General features: G+C 38.8%; 1 protein-coding gene across 1 annotated transcript; it reads left to right on the top strand.

Moving 5' to 3' along the window:
- Positions 1–1,288: 1,288 nt before the first annotated feature.
- On the top strand, positions 1,289–3,295 carry LOC149147767 (uncharacterized). The gene is made up of 2 exons (XM_089441943.1): positions 1,289–2,170; positions 2,561–3,295. Exons 1-2 carry the CDS (start codon positions 1,289–1,291, stop codon positions 3,293–3,295), a joined length of 1,617 nt encoding a protein of 538 aa, XP_089298069.1.
- The last annotated feature ends 18,855 nt before the right edge of the window (positions 3,296–22,150 follow it).

Raw genomic sequence — 22,150 nt, 5'->3', positions numbered from 1 at the left:
CGAAATGGAAACCTAAGGGAGATGTGACTTTGCAGTTAGGCCCAAAAGGATTCTTCACAGCAATCTTTTTCTGCCTGGAAGACAAATACAGAATCCTGGTTGAGGGTCCCTATTTCTTCAACTCAGCTGGCCTATACTTGCGGGATTGGGGTCCCAGATTCAACCCTGATCAGGAGGATCTTACATGGGCACCAGTCTGGATAAGACTTTACGGATTACCAGATGAATACTGGGATGAGGACATTCTGAAAAATATAGGAAATGGCTTAGGGGAATATATAAGGACTGCTGAAGAAACGAAGCTACGAAGATATATATCCTACGCCCGCATATGCGTCTTCATGCGCCTAGACAAAGCCCTGCCGGAATCGGTAAGTCTCTCCCACCGTGACTATGAATGGATCCAGCCTTTAGACTATGAACATGTTCCGTTTCGCTGCCGTAAATGCCATGCCATAGGGCATCTATTTAGAGATTGCCCCCTGAATGCTCAAGATAAAGCCCCCTCACCCTCTGATCCGCAGTCCAATGATGGCTTCACCAAAGCCCCCACCCGCAAGAGAGCGCATAAAAAACCACCCACAGGGAAGAAACCCAAACAGAACACGGCCTCTGACCATGCAGTCAGGAACAGCTTTGGAATCCTGGCTAATATCTCGGACGAGCCTACTACTTCCTCTCCTCCAAGTTCTGATCACCCCACTTCTTCTTCACAGCCACCTCCCGAGGCCCCTCCATCAAAAACCCCTCCCTCTAAAGATCCCCCAGCCCACACCCTGGAGAACAAAGAGAAGCAGCGGGACAAAGATAACGAAATGGAGGTTGATGGATCCTCAGGCCCCGTCCAAGATCCAGATATTCCCACGGAAGAAGACAATCAGGTGCAACAAATGGAGGAAGAGCCGGAAAGTATAGATCTACATGGATTAGACATACTCGAACTAGAAGCAGCATGCAAGAAGAAAGCCTATGAAAGCATCCCAGAACTACAGCTGGACAAACTGGAAATGGTCATTTCCAGGGCCTATTATCAAAATCAGCTTGGCATCCAGCCAGGAAGTCACTGGGATCTTAGTCAAACCCCAAAAGATTCCAAAAAGAGGGGAAGAAGAACATATCTCCAAAGAACAATAGCGCTCGGAAAGATTTTGGTAGACTCCGGTAGGTATGCTAAGCTTACGAAGTACTACAAGCCCTCCCCCAATAGTGAATCATGAAGCTCATCTCATGGAACCTCAGGGGGCTCAACGGCCCAGGAAAACTCAGAATGCTTAGAAATATGGTAAAAATGGAAAAGCCACAAATTTTTTTTTTCCAAGAAACAAAGTGTAATAGCACGACTCTAGAAAGAATCCTCTCCAAAGCTTGGCCAGGATGCCAATCAGTTGTTGTAGGTGCATCTGGCGCTTCAGGGGGATTAGCCATTGCATGGAACTCTCAGGCACTCACTCTGTCGGACTTCCATGCTTCACACAATATCATGCAGGCTACCTTCCACATAGTCGGCACAAATATTCATGGGAATCTCTCGAATGTTTACTTCCCTCAGGAAGCAAAGGAAAAGATTGCTCTCCTCCACACCATAGAAGTCCTCAACGCCAATCGCAGGCACCCTCTGTGGATAGCGGGAGGGGACTATAACATGATCACAAAATTAGAGGAGAAGATTGGCGGCAGAAACAAAATGGAACAGGAAAACACCTGCTTCAAAAACTTTATTCAGAATGCATCCTTGATAGATTTACAGTTCTGCAATGGTACTTTTACGTGGAGTAATCGCAGAGCAGGCCTTCATCAAATAGCCTCCAAGCTGGATCGCTTTCTCATATCAGATAACTCGATCCACTTGGGGGGGGATTTCTCTGCGACCATTCTACCACACTCAGGCTCTGACCATTGGCCGGTCGCCCTTCAATGGCAACGTCCAGGCAATAACACGCGAAGACCTTTCCGCTTTGAGGAGTTTTGGTTCACTCATCCCTCTCTCAGAGACTTCGTCAACTCCACATGGACCTCCTTCCGCCCTCAAGAAGGTTCCAAGATGTTTCAGTTTCAACAGAAACTCAAACATCTAAAGCTCTGTCTCAAGAGATGGAATAGAGAGACCTTTGGAAACATATTCAAGGCGCAAAAAGATCTTCAAAAAGCTCTGGAGGAACTGCAAAGAGAAGTAAGTACATGCGGGCACACAGAGAGAACCCTCGAACAGGAGCAGAGCATCCACAATCAGCTTGAAGAAAGAAGAAAGCAGGAGGAGATATACTGGAAACAGAAATCAAGGATCAGATGGCTAAAAGAGGGAGAAAGAAATACCAAATTTTTCCACAAGACAACAGTGCAACGCAGAATGGGAAACAATATCCCTTACATTCAAAATTCAGGAGGGGAAAAGGTGGAGCAACATGAGGAAATTGAGAAGATACTCCTCGAACACTTTAAGCAGGTCCACCAAGAACCTGACATCAACAGAAATTAGGCAATTGAAAGAATTACCTGCAATATACCAAAATTAATCACAGTAGAGCATAATGAACTCCTCCTTAGCCCAATTCAAATGCAGGAAGTGGACAATGTAATGACTCAGCTTAAAGATGGAAAAGCTCCCGGCCTGGATGGTTTTACCACTACTTTCTTTCACAAGTTCTGGGATCTGATAAAGCTGGAAGTTTGGGAGGTGGTGGAGGAGTCGAGAGTTTCTCATTGGCTGCTTCCCTCGCTCGACACCACCTTCATAGCCCTGATACCAAAAGAAGAGGGCGTGCTCAAACCAGACAAATTCTGGCCAATAGCACTTTGCAATGTTATATACAAAGTTATCTCTAAGGTCATTGCAAACACACTAAAGCCCCTCCTGCCCATGCTCATCTCACCGGAACAATCAGGTTATGTGGAGGGAAGACAGATTTTGGACGGAATCATCCACACGCATGAGATCACCCACACTCTCAAGCATTCAAAGCAGGCAAGTATGCTCCTTAAACTGGATCTTTCCAAGGCTTTCGACAAACTTAGTTGGAATTATATTCAGCAAATGTTATCTGCTTTTGGATTCAGCCCCACCTGGATTCGTTGGGTTATGGGCCTTATCTCCTCCACTAGCTTCTCCATCCTAGTTAATGGGTTCCCCTCTCGCCCTTTCTCCCCCTCCCGGGGTATCAGGCAAGGTGACCCACTCTCCCCCTTCCTCTTTGTTTTGATGGCTGAGGGCCTGGGACGTCACATTAAGAATGCCCTCCATACGCACCAGCTTAAGGGTATCTCCATTCACCACCTACCAGCTACTTCCCATCAGTAATTTGTTGATGACACGATGCTGTTTGGGTACCCATCCGTTCAAGAAGCCTCAATCTTCAAAGCAGTCCTAAATGATTTTTCAGAAGCCTCCGGGACCAGCATCAACTGCTCCAAGTCGCAGATTTTCTTCTTTAACACACCCCCGGTAGTCAAGAAGGCCATAATCCGCATTCTGGGATTCCCCATGGCCACCCTCCCCTCTAAGTATCTTGGGGCTCCCCTCACTACCTCCGCCATCACTCACTCCTCTTGGCGCAATTTAATTGAAAAACTAGAATCTCGTCTCAATCAATGGACTCACAGAACCTTGAACCTAGTCAGCAGGGTGGTACTTATTAAAGCCATTCTTCAAGCTATGCCGTTGTACCTTTTCTCTATCCTGGCAGCGCCAAAATGGGTCCTAAAAAGACTAAGGAAAATTCAGAGAGATTTCCTTTGGGGGAGCAATGCAACCAATCGCAAATGGGCGTTGGTAAAATGGAGCACAGTATGCAAGCCAAAGGAAAAGGGAGGAATTGGTCTAAGGGATCCGGAGCACAGCAACGCCATCATGGGAGCCAAGATCTGGTGGCAATGGCTCACCAATGCAGGCAAGCCATGGGTCACTTTATGGACAGAAAAATATGCCAACCAGCGACCCCAAGAAGAGCTAATTAGATTGGAGCCCAATAATAAAGGTTCGTTAATATGGAATGCTACCAAGGAACATTATAAGATGATCCAGCAGCACAGTTTCTGGGAGGTAAGAAATGGCAATAATGCTAGATTCTGGACGGACGCATGGAATCAAATGCCCACCCTCAGTAATGCTCTGAACCAGCCCCTACACAACATGGAGGAGGAAACACAGCAAGACAAAATCAGGCAATTTTGGACCCAGGAAGTGGAGAAAAGCTACCGAACCTGGAAACCAGGCAACCAAATCCTCACAAATGATAATCGCCAGACATCCACAGCTTTGGAAACGGAGCTCAGCAAAAGGAAAATCAGGTATGACGAAAGGGAAGATATCCTAAGGTGGGGATATCTACCAAAAGGAGCGTTCACTACGTCTGAAGCATACAAAATAATCTGCAAAGACTCTGCTCCTCAGGATCCGATCTGGGGCCAAATATGGAACTCTGGCTCTTGGCCTAAGATCTGTCACTTTCTCTGGTTGGTAGGGCATCAGAGAATCCTTACTTGGGACAAGCTCCGAAGAAGAAATTTCCATGGACCCTCCATTTGCTTCAACTGCTGTGCCCATGAAGAAACGCTCCAACACTTGTTAGACTCTTGCCCCCTCGCCAACCAGCTATGGGAGAAAGCAAGCTTTCGATGTCAAAGAAGATGCAGGCTTGAAGATGAAATTACGAATTCCATACGACAGTGGCAAAAGGACCCGTATAAGAGCAACATCCTCAATCATCTTTGGCGATTGATTCCTGGGCTAATCCTATGGAGTATATGGAAGGAGCGAAACAAACGCATTTTCAAAAACCAACGCTCTTCAATGGACAATATTTGGCATAGGCTTTGCAAAAATATCCAAGAAACTCTGATGCTAAGACCCTGGAAGGAGGAGGATTGGCCTTCCCTAGCCAACGAGAAAGCTATCATGGACAATTGGCAGATCAGATGTACCAAAAGCATGTACCAGCAGAACCCCCCTGCAGCCAGCACTGAAAAACAAGTCGAATGGAAGCCTCCGCCAAAGCACACTTTCAAACTCAACTTTGATGGAGCTTCTAAGGGGAATCCTGGGTCAGCAGGCTTTGGTGGAATAATCAGGAATCATGAAGGGGCTCCCATGGCACTCTACTATGGAAATATTGGTTGGGACACCAACAACTCAGCTGAATTGGAAGGGTTATGGCAGGGTCTCCAACTTGCTCGGGAGCTCAACCTCCACCCTCTGGAGGTCGAAGGAGACTCCCAAATCCTAATCAACATGGCCAAAAAAATCCTAAATGGATCTCAGGCCAAAAAAATAGCCACCAGCTGGAGGTTAGAAGCACGACTGGAGGCAATAGAACAGAAGCTTCACAGCAACAGAGCTATCACCTTCACCCATACAAAGAGGGAGGGCAACAAGATAACAGACTTCATGGCCAATGTTGGAGTGGGGAGTAATCACTCTCTAATCACAGGATAGCTGAATGCTATATTATAGCATGAGGAAGCCCAAGAATGCTCTCGACTGGTCCAAAAGGAGGAAACTCCCCCGGATGCGGGTGATTAAGGCGATGGGACGGGAGTCGGGGGCTGGCCACATGCCGCCCCTCAGCCATCACGTGGCATCCCAAGCGCGAAGCTGGATAGGACGGAGAAGGTTAAAGGCGAAGGGACCTGGGGCAGTTAATGCCCAGAGAGTGCACTCGATCCAGAGCAAGGCAGCAGTAATGGAGGAGGAGTTCCCGAGCAGAGTAGGTGAGGATGAGGAGAATAAAACTGGGCTGGAGCAAGGAATGTTGGTTGTGATGCATTCGGTCGGCCTCTCTGTCATTGAAGCGGCCCCTGCTCAGACGGAAGGGTCCATCACGTGGCTGGCTCTTGCAGTTGATAGTCTGGTTCACTTGGTTGCTTGCTGGAAGTCTCTTCCCACTATGGTGAGACCCCGACAGCGGATGCTAAGCCGCCGAGGCTCATCCAGAGGAGGGGGCTCGAGCAGACCTGAAAGGGAGAGTGTTGGGCATTGTTGCCACTGCAATCTTGCACGCTCCATCGGAGCCACCCCCCTACACTCAGGTCAACACATGGATGTTGGGGCTTCAGGCTCGGCCACCTTGCCAGCTTTTGGTTCTACCATCTTCAATTTCACCAGCTCAACAATAAACCCACGCATCAGCGCGCATGTTTCCATTCTGTTCATTGAGAATCCTCCAGAGGTTGATGACCCCGTCGATGCTCGGGAGCAAGGGATGCAAGACTACCCAGGGGAAGCAGAGCAGGCTCCGACAGCTGAGACGGAGCAGGAAGCAAAAAGCCGGGGTAATGACAAGGAAAAAGCCAAGCATACCCAGAATGCTCCAAGCATGGCAATTGGGGAAGAGGCAGCGACCTCTCCTACTGAAGCTGAGCCGGACTACTATGGGTGGTGCACAATTGTGGAAGAGCAACCGGACGAACCGAACGAATGACGGCGCCAGTGCTCATGTTTCACCAGGTCGCTCAAGGTCCAGTTATCGTTCTCTGTTTTGTTATCTGTTCAGTTAGTGTTTTCTGGGGTGTTATAGCTGTTGGGTATTTTGTGTTATTAATGAAAGCAGGAATTGTATCCCCTGCGCGGGAGGATTTGGTCAGTATCTTTTTGTCTAAGGCCCCTGCGAGGGCCTTCGTCTATGGGCAGTCTTGGTATTTCAGTTTACAACCCCTGCGCGGGCTTGCTGTGGGGAACTATGTCTTGGGTTTTATCAGTCTTAGTTTCTGTCTTTGTCTGATGCCCTGTGAGGGCAAGAGCTTACTGGTTTCACCTGTTGTAATTTTGAACTCTGTACATATTTAATAGATTAGCCTTTTTACCGAGAAAAAAAAACAACCAAATTATTTATATATATTACTGTATAAATATTATATTAATATTATAATAATTATATAAACTCCTAATATATATTAATTAATAATAAGAATAGCTCATAATAATATTAGATTATCATTATATTATTTAAATAATCTAATAATATAAAATTATAAAAAAAATAATAACAATTATATTGTATTATTATAATAATAATAAAATATAATAATAATAATAATAATTGATTATAATATTATATTATTATTATATAATTATAATAATATACAAATATAATTACCATATTATCATAATAATATAATCAATATTATTATAACATTATTAGGAGTTTATATTATTAATATAATATTTATATAATAATATATAGAAATAAGCGGGTTGTTAATATTTATATAGTTATTAATAATATTCGATTATAATATTATAGTAATATTATATTATTATAATAATATACAAATATAATTATTATTATAATAATAATATAATTATTATTATAATTATATTATTATAATTATATTATTATAATACAAATGTAAAAGACAAGAGAATCTCTTACACCTCTCTAAGGTAGATCCTAAGAAATTTTGGACACAGATTCTGATTAGGAAAACTAAAGATAATAATAAAATTTATTTACACCATTGGAATTCCTATCTTAAAAAGCTTTATGAATCTCCAAATGTCATGGATAACTTTGAAACCCTGTTCACAACAAAAGAAGTTTTCTCATTAGAAGACATTGATTTTGGGGTTAAACGCATGGCAAATGGGAAAGCTAAGGACATTGAAGGTTACTAGGTAACAATCTTAAAAATTGGAGGTCCTGTCCTCATCCCCACATCCGCAAGCTTTTCAATCAAGTAGTCAAGCAAGGGTTCCCTAAACCATGGACTGAGAGCCTCATTATCCCTATTTTTAAAAGTGGGGATACAAATAACACCTCTAATTATCTGACCATTATGATCAGCCCTCTCTTAGCCAAGCTATATGGTATTATTTTGGAAAATGGCTTGAAAGTGAAGGTAAGTAGGCTAAAGGCCAAGCGGGTTTTAAAAGGCACCACTCAACAATAGACCACCTCATTACGCTTAGGATCATTGTGGAGGAATGTCGTAATGATAAATTCAATCTCTTTTGTTGCTTTGTGGACTTTAGAAAGGCTTTTGATACAGTTCTAGGAAACAACCTTTGAATAGATTAGAAGAGCTAAAGGTTCTTTCCGAGTTGAGAGCTACCGCTATAAGATTATACGAGAATGTAATTGGCAAGCTAAAAAGTAATGAGGGGTGGTCAAAAGATATTAAATGTAATATTGGAGTTAAACAAGGTTGCCCTCTCTCCCCTACCCTATTTGGAATTTACATCGACAAGCTTGAAGGTTATTTAGAGGAAGCAGTTTGTGCTGACATGATCTTAGCTGGGATAGTCATCATCCTTCTTCTCTATGTTGACGATATTGTTCTTCTCGCAAGGTGGCCATCTGATCTTGATAAGCAACTTAGGCTTCTTAAGGATTTCTGCTCTACCATGGGTATGACTATTAACACTGGCAAAGCAAAAGTTATGAATATCAAATCCAAGAAGGACACTTATGCTAATTTTATGTATGACAGTAATAACTTGGAGGAAGTGTATTCTTACAAATACCTAGGAATTGATATTCATCACAAGCTCAACTAGAACTATAGCATTGAGAAAAGGATTAACGGGGGGTGGAAGGCTTATTTTGGTCTTGAAAATAATTGTAAAATGACAAACCTCGTAATGTGGGATAAAAAGAAGTTCCTCTTTGAAACTTTAGTCACTCCTGTTATCTTATATGGATGTGACGTCTACGGTTGCAGCATCTCTAGAGAATCCCGGAGAAAGATTGAGCAAATCCAGAAGCGTTTTATAATGTATAACCTGAAAATTAAAAGCAATACACCCTATCCTATTCTCCTTATAGAAGTAGGTATTTCCCCTATCGAGAGCCTAGCTATGGCTAGGCTTCTTTTGTACAAGCACAAACTCAATAACATAGGAGATCATAGACTTCCTAAGCTAGCTTTAAATTCCAGAGAAAACCACCGAAGACTCAAGTGGGGGTGGTATAAAGACACGAAGGCCTAGTTAAACCTTTGGGAGTTCAATGAGAATGATGCTTTGCAAAACATTAATAACATTAAAAATATTGTTACTTCTAAGTTCAAAGAAAAAATGTGGTGTGAGAAAGATTTAGCAGCTAAAAGAAAGTTATTATAAGAAGGTCATCAACCACACCCTAGAAGATCAAAAGTATCTCTCTGTTTTAACTAGCTCAAAGAAGTAAATTAATATAACGAAGATTAGAACGAACTCTCATGAGCTCCATAGTGAAACAGGTCGTTGAGCAGTTCCTCAAACACCATGGATGGAAAGGATGTACCATCTCTGTGAGAATAGGAACATCGAGGATGAAAACCACTTCCTCTTAGAGTTCCCCGCATACAACCACATTAGATCTCAATTTCATAATCTTTGTCGCAATACTGACCTTCCTAGCCTTTTACGATGTCAAAATTATAGTGAGCTCGGGAGGCTTCTCTCCAAGCTTTTTAAGCATAGGAATAAAATCTTATATTGTGGTTTACGCTCTTTTATATGAATTTTTGTTATAAAATGTTATAATAAAAAGGTTTGACTTAAAGCATATATGTATTATATTTTAAAGCCCCAGCAAGTCCGCAATCATCGTATAACACTTTATATATATATATATATATATATATATATATATATATATATATATATATATATATATATATATATATATATATATATATATATATATATATATATATATATATATATATATATATATGACATGTCGATTGCGTACCAGATCCGATAGAGATATATATTATCTTATATAAGTCTAGCGGGTCCGCAAGGCGTGCAAAAAGGTAGATTTTAAGTTATAAGGAAGTTTTCAGTGGAGCAAAAGCGATGGATGGTTTTTAATGGAATCAACCCGTTTCCACTTAGCATTTAACATGTAGCAGTCAACTAGAGAGAGGAAACCACCCATTTCAGGCAGGTATTCTTCGGGCTTATGTCCCACTCAAAAACCTTTGTAGATCGTCTGATCTGAAAGGCGTAGATCAACAGCAGGGATGAATTGGTGGGAAGTATACCTTGGGAATTGTGCTAAGCCCGTATAAAAGAAATATGCATAATTCCAAATATTTTCATAGTTATTGCGGCCGCGTGCATAAGTTAAGCTTTACAGGGGTTTTAAGGCTTAAAGGCCTATATGTAATGCTTCTGATAGTATAAAAGCCCCGATAAAGTTATATGGCTCTGATTTAATGTAAGTCCACAGTTGAAAGGCTCAAGGGCTAAAGAAATGCTTCCGATAGGCTTAGTGGGCCATAACCCACAGGCCTCAAGATTGATATTTTTTTAAGGAAAGGGATTTTGGTTAACCCCCAAGATCTATTTTCATCAAAAACCTAAGATAAACAAAAGGGACTAATATTATAAACCCAAGGAACTAATAAACCCAATGCTTTAATGTTATAAACCCAAGGAATTATTGAACCCAACGATAAATATTAAAAACTTAAGGGATCAAGAAGTGCAAGGGATTGATATTACAAATACAAGATATTAATAAAGATGACCATGATTGATATTAAAAAACCCAAGTTAATAATAAACCCAAAGGACTAATACTAAAACCCTAAGGGATTATGAACCTAAGGAAATAATATTAAACCCAAGGGACTAATATTATAAACCCAACATTGGTAAACCCTAATATAAATATTAGAAAGACTAAAATAAACATGGTTTATTTTCATGGTGAGAGAATCCTTGTCATGATGTGACATTCAACCATGGTTGACCATGGTTGTCTATGATTGACAATGATTGACCATGATCGATATTATAAACGTAAGGGAATAATAAACCCAAGGGATTGATATTATAAACCTAAAGGAATAATAAAAAAAAGGAAAATACTAAAACCCCAAGGCTTTATGAACCCAAGGAAATAATATTAAGCCCATGGGACTAATATTATAAACCCAACATTGTTAAACCCAAATATAAACACTACAAACACTAAAACAAACATCATTTATTTTCATGGTGAGTCAATCTTTGTCAAAATGCGACATTCAACCAAGGGACTAATATTATAAAACCAACATTGGTAAACCCAAATATAAATACTAAAAAAACTAAAATAAACATGGTTTATTTTGATGGTGAGACAATTCTTATCACAATGTGACCTTCAACCATGATTGACCATGTTTGGCTATGATTGAAAATGGTTTACAATGATTGATATTATAAACCAAACACAATAATGAACCCAAGGGGATTGATATTATAAAACCAAATGAACAATAAACCCAAAGGATTAATACTAAAACCCCAATGAACAATAAACCCAAGGGATTAATACTAAAAGCCCAAGGGATTATGAACCCAATGGAATAATATTAAATCGAAGGGCCTAATACTATAGACCCAACAACATTGAAGCATGGGACTAATATTATAAACCCAACATTGGTAAACCCAAATATAAATACTACAAACACTAAAATAAACATGGTTTATTTTGATGGTGAGACAATTCTTGTCACAATGCGACATTCAACCATGATTGACCATGTTTGGCTATGATTGGCAATGGTTTACAATGATTGATATTATAAACCAAACACAATAATGAACCCAAGGGATTGATATTATAAACCCAAATGAACAATAAACCCAAGGGATTAATACTAAAACCCCAATGAACAATAAACCCAAGGGATTAATACTAAAAGCCCAAGGGATTATAAACCCAAGGGAATAATAAACCCAAGGGATTGATATAATAAACCCAAAGGAATAATAAACCCAAGGGATTATTATTTATTTTCATGGTGAGACAATCGTTGTCACAATGTGACATTGAACCATGGTTGGCTATGATTGACAATGGTTTACCATGATCGATATTATAAACCAAAGGGAATAATAAACCCAAGGGATTGATATTATAAACCTAAAGGAATAATAAACAAAGGGATCAATACTAAAACCCCAAGGGTTTATGAACCCAAGGAAATAATATTAAACCCATGGGACTAATATTATAAACCCAACATTGTTAAACCCAAATATAAACACTACAAACACTAAAATAAACATGGTTTATTTTCATGGTGAGTCAATCTTTGTCAAAATGCGACATTCAACCAAGGGACTAATATTATAAAACCAACATTGGTAAACCCAAATATAAATACTACAAACACTAAAATAAACATGGTTTATTTTGATGGTGAGACAATTCTTGTCACAATGCGACATTCAACCATGATTGACCATGTTTGGCTATGATTGACAATGGTTTACAATGATTGATATTATAAACCAAACACAATAATGAACCCAAGGGATTGATATTATAAACCCAAATGAACAATAAACCCAAGGGATTAATACTAAAACCCCAATGAACAATAAACCCAAGGGATTAATACTAAAATCCCAAGGGATTATGAACCCAATGGAATAATATTAAACCGAAGGGCCTAATACTATAGACCCAACAACATTGAAGCATGGGACTAATATTATAAACCCAACATTGGTAAACCCAAATATAAATACTACAAACACTAAAATAAACATGGTTTATTTTGATGGTGAGATAATTCTTGTCACAATGCGACATTCAACCATGATTGACCATGTTTGGCTATGATTGGCAATGGTTTACAATGATTGATATTATAAACCAAATGGAATAATGAACCCAATGGATTGATATTATAAACCCAAATGAACAATAAACCTAAGGGATTAATACTAAAACCCCAATGAACAATAAACCCAAGGGATTAATACTAAAAGCTCAAGGGATTATAAACCCAAGGGAATAATAAACCCCCAAGGGATTGATATAATAAACCCAAAGGAATAATAAACCCTATTATTTATTTTCATGGTGAGACAATCGTTTTCACAATGTGACATTGAACCATGGTTGGCTATGATTGACAATGGTTTACCATGATCGATATTATAAACCGAAGGGAATAATAAACCCAAGGGATTTATATTATAAACCTAACGGAATAATAAAAAAAGGGATCAATACTAAAACCCCAAGGGTTTATGAACCCAAGGAAATAATATTAAACCCACGGGACTAATTTTATAAACCCAACATTGTTAAACCCAAATATAAACACTACAAACACTAAAATAAACATGGTTTATTTTCATGGTGAGTCAATCTTTGTCAAAATCCGACATTCAACCAAGGGACTAATATTATAAAACCAACATTTATAAACCCAAATATAAATACTACAAACACTAAAATAAACATGGTTTATTTTGATGGTGAGACAATTCTTGTCACAATGCGGCATTCAACCATAATTGACCATGTTTGGCTATGATTGACAATGGTTTACAATGATTGACATTATAAACCAAATGCAATAATGAACCCAAGGGATTGGTATTATAAACCCAAATGAACAATAAACCCAAGGGATTAATACTAAAACCCCAATGAACAATAAACCCAAGGAATTAATACTAAAATCCCAAGGGATTATGAACCCAATGGAATAATATTAAACCGAAGGGCCTAATACTGTAGACCCAACAACATTGAAGCATGGGTCTAATATTATAAACCCAAATATAAATACTACAAACACTAAAATAAACATGGTTTATTTTAATGGTGAGACAATCCTTGTCACAATGTGACATTCAACCATGATTGACCATGTTTGGCTATGATTGGCAATGGTTTACAATGATTGATATTATAAACCAAACAGAATAATGAACCCAAGGGATTGATATTATAAACCCAAGGGATTAATACTAAAACCCCAATGAACAATAAACCCAAGGGATTAATACTAAAACGCCAATGAACAATAAACCCAAGGGATTAATACTAAAAGCCCACACGATTATGAACCCAATGGAATAATATTAAACCGAAGGGCCTAATACTATAACCCAACAATGGTAAGCCCAAATGTAAATACTACAAACATCAAAATAAACATGATTTAGTTTGATGGTGAGACAATCATTATCAAAATGCAAGAACCAACCATGGTTTACCGTGATCGATATTATAAACCTAAGGGGATAATAAACCCTTGGGATTAATATGAGAAACCCAAAGGAATAATAAAACGAAGCAATTAATACTAAAACCCCAAGGGTTTTTTTTTTCTATATAATACTACGTAAGCACTCATGGGGGATTTGAACCGGTGACCTATCGCAAGGAGTGCTTTAATAGTACACCTATTCACCATCAATCCAAAGCCCCGTGGGCAAGACCCCAAGGGATTATGAACCTAAGGGAATAATATTAAATCCAAGGGACTAATATTATAAACATTAAAATAAACATGATTGACCATCACTGATTTACATATTGAGACAATTCCTATCACAATTCCATGTTGGGCCATGGTCGACATTATAATAAACCATGTTTGACTCGGGAATAATAAACCCAAGTGATTGATATTATAAACCCAAGGGATTAATACTAAAACCCCAAACGATTATGAACCTAAGGAAATATTAATAAACAAAAGGGACTAATAATATAAACCCAAGGGAATAATGAACCCAAGGGATTGATATAATAAACCCAAACGAATAATAAACCCAAGGGATTAACAATAAAACCTCAAGGGATTATAAACCCAAGGAATTATTAATATTAAAAAGTTGAAGAAAAAAGAAAACCAATAATTTGATATTATCAACCATTGGGAATTAATAAACCCAAGGGAAAAATATTAGAAACCTGTTGTGCTATACAGCAACCCTCCCCATTTCAAAATTTTTATATAAAATTTTTAACAAGAAATGGGTCTGTTTTTTAATAAACTTAGCTAAAATCCATAGTTCTAAATAATAAGTCTTTTTTCTTTTAGGATAACTTCAATAACAAACGCATTTTGCAAAAAATCCTTATGATGAGGTCTGATCCAATGTAAACATGAAACAAAACCTTGTCATAAGATAAACTATAAATGAAACATATCGCATCGCACACATCCTTTGGCTAAAAGATGGACTTAACATTTCCTTTGGCATTCGTTGATGCGATAACACAATCGGAAAGCGCATATTGCAAATTTCTTAACGAAACATTACATGGGGTCATACAACTCTGCTGATGCGACAAGCTAATCGCAATCGCGCATCAGTAAGGTCCCGAAACACATAATGAATGCCCATTTGAGATCCGCCGATGCGATTTCATCATCATAAATAAAGGCGCGCTTTTCAATAAAGTGGAAATAGTATGGTTAAACAAATGCTTACGGGCTTTAAGAGCATAAATCATTAGTAAATGAGAAATAAATGATTTATTGATTTCTTAAAGATTATCCCGCCTCCCTATGACAACTCACTCTTTATCGCAATCAGAGCTATACGAAGGAAACGAATAAAGCATAAAGTTGGGCCTATCGATTTACGATATGCGATTATTGCTAATTGCTGATCAGGAAAGTCACAATATTTACTTTAAAGAATCATTATTAATATGTGCGATGCGACATATCATTATGGAATTTAATGATCATGATTGGTAGTTGCCAAAATCATTAATAAAGCAGTTATGGTTGAATCCTTCGAGGATTTCATCCGTGGTAACATAATATATCAAATTCATATCACTTATTGCACTTAATTGTTGTTAATATTGTGTATTGTGCATTATCTTGGAACAGATTTTCTCCTCTGTTATGGTCATCTATTTCTTTTGCAGAGTAAGTTTGAATTCATCAATTCAGTAGAAATGTCGAAGAAATCAAAGAAAGCAAAGATTCCAGTCTTAACCAAAGAGGAACTAGTAAAGAAGGTCTTGATAGGTGATACTACCTACGTCGGCCTGGGCAAAGCTTCATGGGAAAGCATATACAATTTATTGGAAGCTGAAGATCTAGAAGAAATTCAAGAAGAAAAGGGAACAACTGATTCCACTGACAAATCAGAGAATACTCTCAAGGATTTGGCCAGCTCTTTTCTCCACAGAATAGTTGCCCACACCAGAATATTACCCTACAATGACTTAGTTAGATGGGTAATCGAGAGTATCAACATAATAGACAGAGCATTTTTTACCTTGATGAAGGGATGTTCGAGTTGTTCAAAGCAGAAGATATCAAAAAGATGTACCATTTGGCGGAACCACAGAAGCATTACAACAAGGCATTTGTCGAAGCCTTTTCTAAAGAAAATGATGTGGAATCAGATCCTATTAGGCAGTGGAGGCATTACCCAAACAAACACAAGCATGAATCATCGGGTATGTATTCCGTTGACTCCTTAGCATCTCCTTACTGCTATGCTGGTGCTATGATATGTAGACTCTTTGGAGTCTCTGATTCTGCTAGGTTTTCAATTGAAATGGTTCCTTTAATGGAGGCAGTGGTTAACTCGTATATCATGGATTGGGCAACCATTTTGTCTGATAAAATGGCCAACCATATCCTTGATTATATAAGAAACAGGTTCATGACTACCTAGGTAATACCCTTGTTTTATATGAGTGCCTACATTATTGACACTATCTGTTTCAATTCTGATTACCCCATTCTAGGTTGGAAATGAACTCCACAAGACCTAAACCCCATTCACATCTATCATAAGGAATTGTGGAAAACCAATTATAAAAACCATCTTTATAGAATCTGTCATGGTTTTGTCTTGCCTGTTCATTATGCTATATTCAATAAATCTTCTCCTCGATTATCCGGTGAAGTCAGTGTCGACTTAACATCAATTGGTAATTGGTTTGGTGAAGAACACTTCACCTACATTAGACTTTTTGGAAGCACTGCTGCTCCACATGTTCTCCCCTTATACATTCCCGATAAACTATTTGCGAGGGAAATAACTTATCAAATCACAGAAGCAGGGATGTCTAGAAACCTAAAGGAGTCCAAAAAGAAAATGTGGCCTTCATTCCCCCTCCCATGTGGTACTTTCACACTGCATGACTTCAAACATGCAGAGAAAGAAGCAGAGAAAATAAAAGCGCTAAAGTTAGCAATCATTCCAAAGAGGCAATATGATCCAAAAGCAATAGCCTATAACTTCACCTCTCATGTCAAAATTGCCAAGTTTGAACATGAGAAAGATGATTATGATGATTTTTTCACCTCAGCTGACTTATTTTCTCAAGTAAAACAACTTGCAAAAATCAAATTGGGAGCAGAGGGAGTAGAAGCATTTCTAAAGTTCAGAACAAGGAGGTTGCAAACTCTACCAATGGACTTATTAAATACCACCCCTATGCTGCAACATGAAGGCCAAAGTGAAGGAAAAACTACCCAGAAGATTCCTAAAAAGTAGAAGAGCCCTAAAAGGCAAAGGACAAAGCAAGGAACTAGTGAGCTCCTTCATACTGATATAAATATTGATCCAACTTTAATCAAGGAATGGGAGCAATTCGATCTACTCATAAAAAACCCAAAGGACTCCCAAAACCTCACTACACCAAAACCACCCATAGCATAACAGTCTGAGTTTATTAGTGTTCCGATTGAAGGGACAAGCGACCTACCAAAAATGCAGCAAGATATATAAATCATTCCTGAAAATCACACAGAAGTGATTGTACTAAAAATAGAGTAAATACCACCCCTTGATGTATTCTACAGTCCAAAGCACAGGGCTGTAGTTAAAAGATAGAGGAAAAAGAGGAAAACTGATCAAGGACCTCTTTTAACTCCTCAGGATGAAATGATGAATGTGGTATGGAAGTCAGAAGTCAATCCTTCTGAGGATTTAACTAAATTATCTTAGTATGCAGGGGCTTATACAACAACAACAATGGACAAAGCCTCAGAGGTCAATCAACTAATCAAGCATAAAGATCAAAGGATCAGTCAGCTTGAGATGCAATCGGCAGAAGAAAAACAAAAGATTAATCAACTAGAACAACAACTAGTAGAACAAAGGCAACAAAATGAGCAATTTAAAGAATAATTGAATCTGGAGAAACAAAAAATTGATAAGAAGGCTCTCCAGAAACAACAGAAGTTGTCTCAAGAACTAAGCAGCCTTCAGATAGCGATTGAGCAAGAAAATAAGGCCAAGGATGATAAAATTGCACAAGTACAATTATAGATAGAAAAATACAAGGGTTATCCATAGGCTACTGAATTAAAAAAAAAAGAAGCCTTGGAGATAACCAAAGCCTTGTCTCGGCAATTGAACATCCTTTCCCATAATATATCATTGGTCAACCTGTTGTGTGACATCTCTGCATCATCAATTGAGAAGGCAGTTGATAGAAGATTGGAATTGGAGAAAGCAGATGAAAAATTAACAAACTTTCTCTCTCGGCAAAATTCAGAGGAAGGAATGGCTGCAAATCTACCAAAAATACAAGAATTGCACAAGGTAATCCTATTTTCAGAATGGGAATCTCAGCTAATGAAAGCCAAAAGAGTAACTTCTAGAGCCAGAGCTACAATGAATGGTGTAATTGAATTAGTAAATAACAGTTTATATATGTCTAATTTGATTTTCGATTGCTCTCTAGGTAAACTCTCAAAAGAAAAGGAACTGGAACACCAGTAGAGACAGGAGCTGGCAAGTAGAGAAAAATAGATTGGAGAAGTTCAAAACTTGACATGGGATGAATTCTGGTTCCTTCTAGTCAATCCTCATAGCCAGCAAATGGCCATGAAACGCCTGTCTGATGTGGTCAACTACATGGTTCCCAAACTCTCCGATGCCACCTACACAACCCAGCTACATTCTAGGATGAGTCAGCCTCCGGAAATCCAGCCAATGCTAGCAATCTGTGAGATGCAAGCACAAGAGAAGAAGCCGATTCAATGAATTAGTTCAACCGCCATCGCACTGCTAATTTTATACCAAATCCCAGATTTTCATGTCACAGTTTGAACAACTTATAGCGATTTTTGTTGATAGTAGTTTTTATTTTTATTATTTAAGACCCTTTCATGTATTTAGAAAGGGTCCTCAATTTGTATAAAATTTTGACTTGGGAAGTTGCACTACTGTACTTCTAAATATTTTTTTATCAAAAAGTGCATCAAGGTTTCACATTTTTATCAAGAAGCTTTTTCAAGACTTGCACTTTTGCATCTTTTGGAGGTTTTCTCAAATAGAAAAGTGGAATTTAAGTATTTTTCACACCGGAAGGATTCAAATGCATGCAGTAGTTCTATCACTGTTTTTGTCTTATTTCCTTAATAATGTGAATGAACACTTCTTTAAAAATTGCTATTGTTGATATACATATTTTTTATCAAATAATTCTTTATCATATCATTTCTGAAGATTGAGAATTGTTATATTTCAAAGGATATATGTCAGCGATATATATATTTTGATGAATGCGATAATGTTTTTATAACTACTTTGTTTAATTTCTTAAGCAAAATAACCATTATATGAATGCATATTTCTATTTGATAAGAAAGCCATCTATATCCTTATTTGTCTTTTAGGAGTAATCAAAGATCGCATTGTTTATAAATTACCTGGATTAGATAATAATATTCATATATTTTTCAGTTGTAGGATAAAGACATTGTCATAGATCCATTCCGCATGCTTCAAATTTGCGAAGCGAATCTCATGTCCTTGAAAATGAAGTAAATGTTACTCTGTTGTTTAATATGCTTGTGGCAATACTAATATTGATCCGGATTTAAACAGGAACGCAACAAATTACAGAGATAACCATATACACAAAGATGCAGCGGAAATAATACTTCATTTCATTAATGGAAAATACTGAAAATATGCTTACAACCAGAAATAGAAATAAACCAGCTAGGGCCATGGTAGCTTATCTCTGAGAAGAGATGTGATGGCTACATGCCTCTGAACTGTATTAAAATGAGGCTCGAAGGCCTATTTATTGTTGAGAAACAATGGAAAAACCCTTAACATTCCAAAACCTAACCCTAGGAGATGAAACGCCAAACTGTGGGCCCCGTTTGAGGTAAATTGGTACATCAACTTCCCGGGGTCGTAACTTTGGCATATGATCTCCGTTTGACGCGTACAATAGCTCATTAGAAAGATCTATCCGAGCACTATCATTGTTGGAATGGACCGATGTTGCCCCCGGATTCCCCAAAAAATGTCGTTTAGGGCCTCAAAACGGCTCCGAAGTTCAGGACCCGAAAAACTGCTAAAAATAGTAAGTTGTGCTACAATTAAGGAAACTGAAAATGCAGAGAAAGACAATGGTGGGGGTCTAGGTGGAATTGGAAGGTGGCCACCAATATCCACCTGGATCAAATATTTCCTATAGAAGAGTGTTGTGCTCTACAACAACCCCCCATTTCATAACATTTTCATTCACACAAAAAATTAACATATGGAATGGGTCCCTTTTAAAATTTAATTGGCATCAATGCTTTTGTGTTCAAAAAGGTATGATAATCAAATGAGTTTATGCATTTAAGCCTTTTTGAATAGTAGTGTTCCAATAATAAAACAATCTTTTGTCATTGCGATAAAGCGATCGCAAGATCGCATATCGCAATGACATGAGAAATAAATTAAAATGGTACCTTGTTCTCCGCCGATGCGATATCGGTGTCGGCGATCGGCGATATTCCATGCACACCTAATAAGGGCACATAACTCACGCCCCGACGCAACGCGATATCGGCGATCGGCAATTGGCGCTGCCTCAGGTGGGAAAAAACGCTTTAAGTTATAAACCCCGACCCCATGCGATATCGCTATCGGCCGTCGGCAGAATCCCATGCACTTTGATAAGGCGCTCGGGTCTTACCCCCGATGCGACACGATATCGCAATCGGAAATTGGCAAATCACTTTATATACACTTTGTAATGTTTCCACGTGCTAGTCCGATGCGATGTCGCTATCGGCACTTGGCAGGATCTTTTTCTAATGATTGTGTAGCATCTGTTCCCCGATGCGATGCGATATCGCTCATCGGCGGTCGGCATTCTAAAAAAGTCATCGCTTGAACCCTTAAAGTTATATTGATATCCGGTTGATAAAGCACAAATTTCAAAATGTCGTTAAATGCAGGGATAAGGTAATGCATGTATATTTAAAACTTTGCCCCTTCGATTAACGAACACTTGCGTTTAACCGCAAAAATATCTGTTGCACGCTTAAGGGGGTCATTCAGCCGGATAACGGTATAATAGTCATTTAATGAGTAACAGGCCTTAAATCACCATTAATGCATCTACAATATCTTCCCAGTGATTGGATCCGCAGCCACTTTTGAGAATTAATCTCACCACGCTTCAAATGATATATCTTTCCTGTTATGGATTGTCATTGTTATTTCCTTGTTACGATTTTTGTTGCATTTGTGTAGAATTCATCTGTTGAGAGAAGCCTAAGCATGATGGGGAAGAAATCCAAGAGGACCGCGGGCTCCGCTGCTACATCTGTTGCAGGACAAGCTGCCGTAGATAAGAAGAAAGGCCTAATTTCAGACACTACGTGCACTGGTCTCACTAGGACTTCATGGCAGGGCACATATAATCTATTAGAGGCTGAGCAACCAGAAGTGACAGTGACAGAGGCTAGTGTGGATGTATTAAAGAAGTCCGATGCTACTCTCAAAGACTTGGCCGACTCCTTTCTTCACAGGATAGCAGCCAGAGAGAAGGTCATTCCCTACACTGATGTAGTGCGCTGGGCAATCGAGGAAATTCCAATCGTTGATAGAACGTTTCACACAAGGGATGGAAGGATTTTCGGGTCGTTCAAGCCAGAGCACCTAAGGCAAATGTATCATTTGCCCGAGCCGGAGAAAATCTATAACAAAGCCTTCGTGGAGAAATTTGCAGCCGAAAATGAAGTACCATCTGAACCCATCCGGGATTGGAGGCAGCATCCGGCCAAACACAAGCACGAAAGCTCGGGTAAGTACTCCGTCGATTCTTTGGCTTCTCCCTATTGCTATGCGGGGATTATGATGTGTAGACTATGGGGGTTAGATGACTCTGCTAATTTCGACATAGAAATGGTTCCCCTGATGGAAGCAGCTGTTAATAGTATAATCATGGAATGGGCCACCATTCTTTCTGATAAGTTGGCCGTAGCTGTTCGTGACTTTAGAGCCAAATCCAGAGTTACCGAAAGGAAAATCCCACCATTTTATTATAGTGCTTACATTATGGATACCTTGTGCTTTAATTCTGAGTTTCCTATCCTCGGTTGGAGGTGGACCACCCAAGACCCTTCACCCATTCATTTGTACCATCAGAAATTGTGGAAGCCTTCTTACAAGGACCATTTGTATCAAATTTGCAATGGTTTT

This window comes from Pinus tabuliformis, chromosome 9 (assembly GCF_031772625.1).
Source record: "Pinus tabuliformis cultivar Carrire ecotype Pingquan chromosome 9, CPIR1, whole genome shotgun sequence".
Taxonomy (NCBI): Eukaryota; Viridiplantae; Streptophyta; class Pinopsida; order Pinales; family Pinaceae; genus Pinus; species Pinus tabuliformis.
Note: the sequence above shows the minus strand (reverse complement) of the source record. Positions and strands in the feature narration are given on the sequence as shown.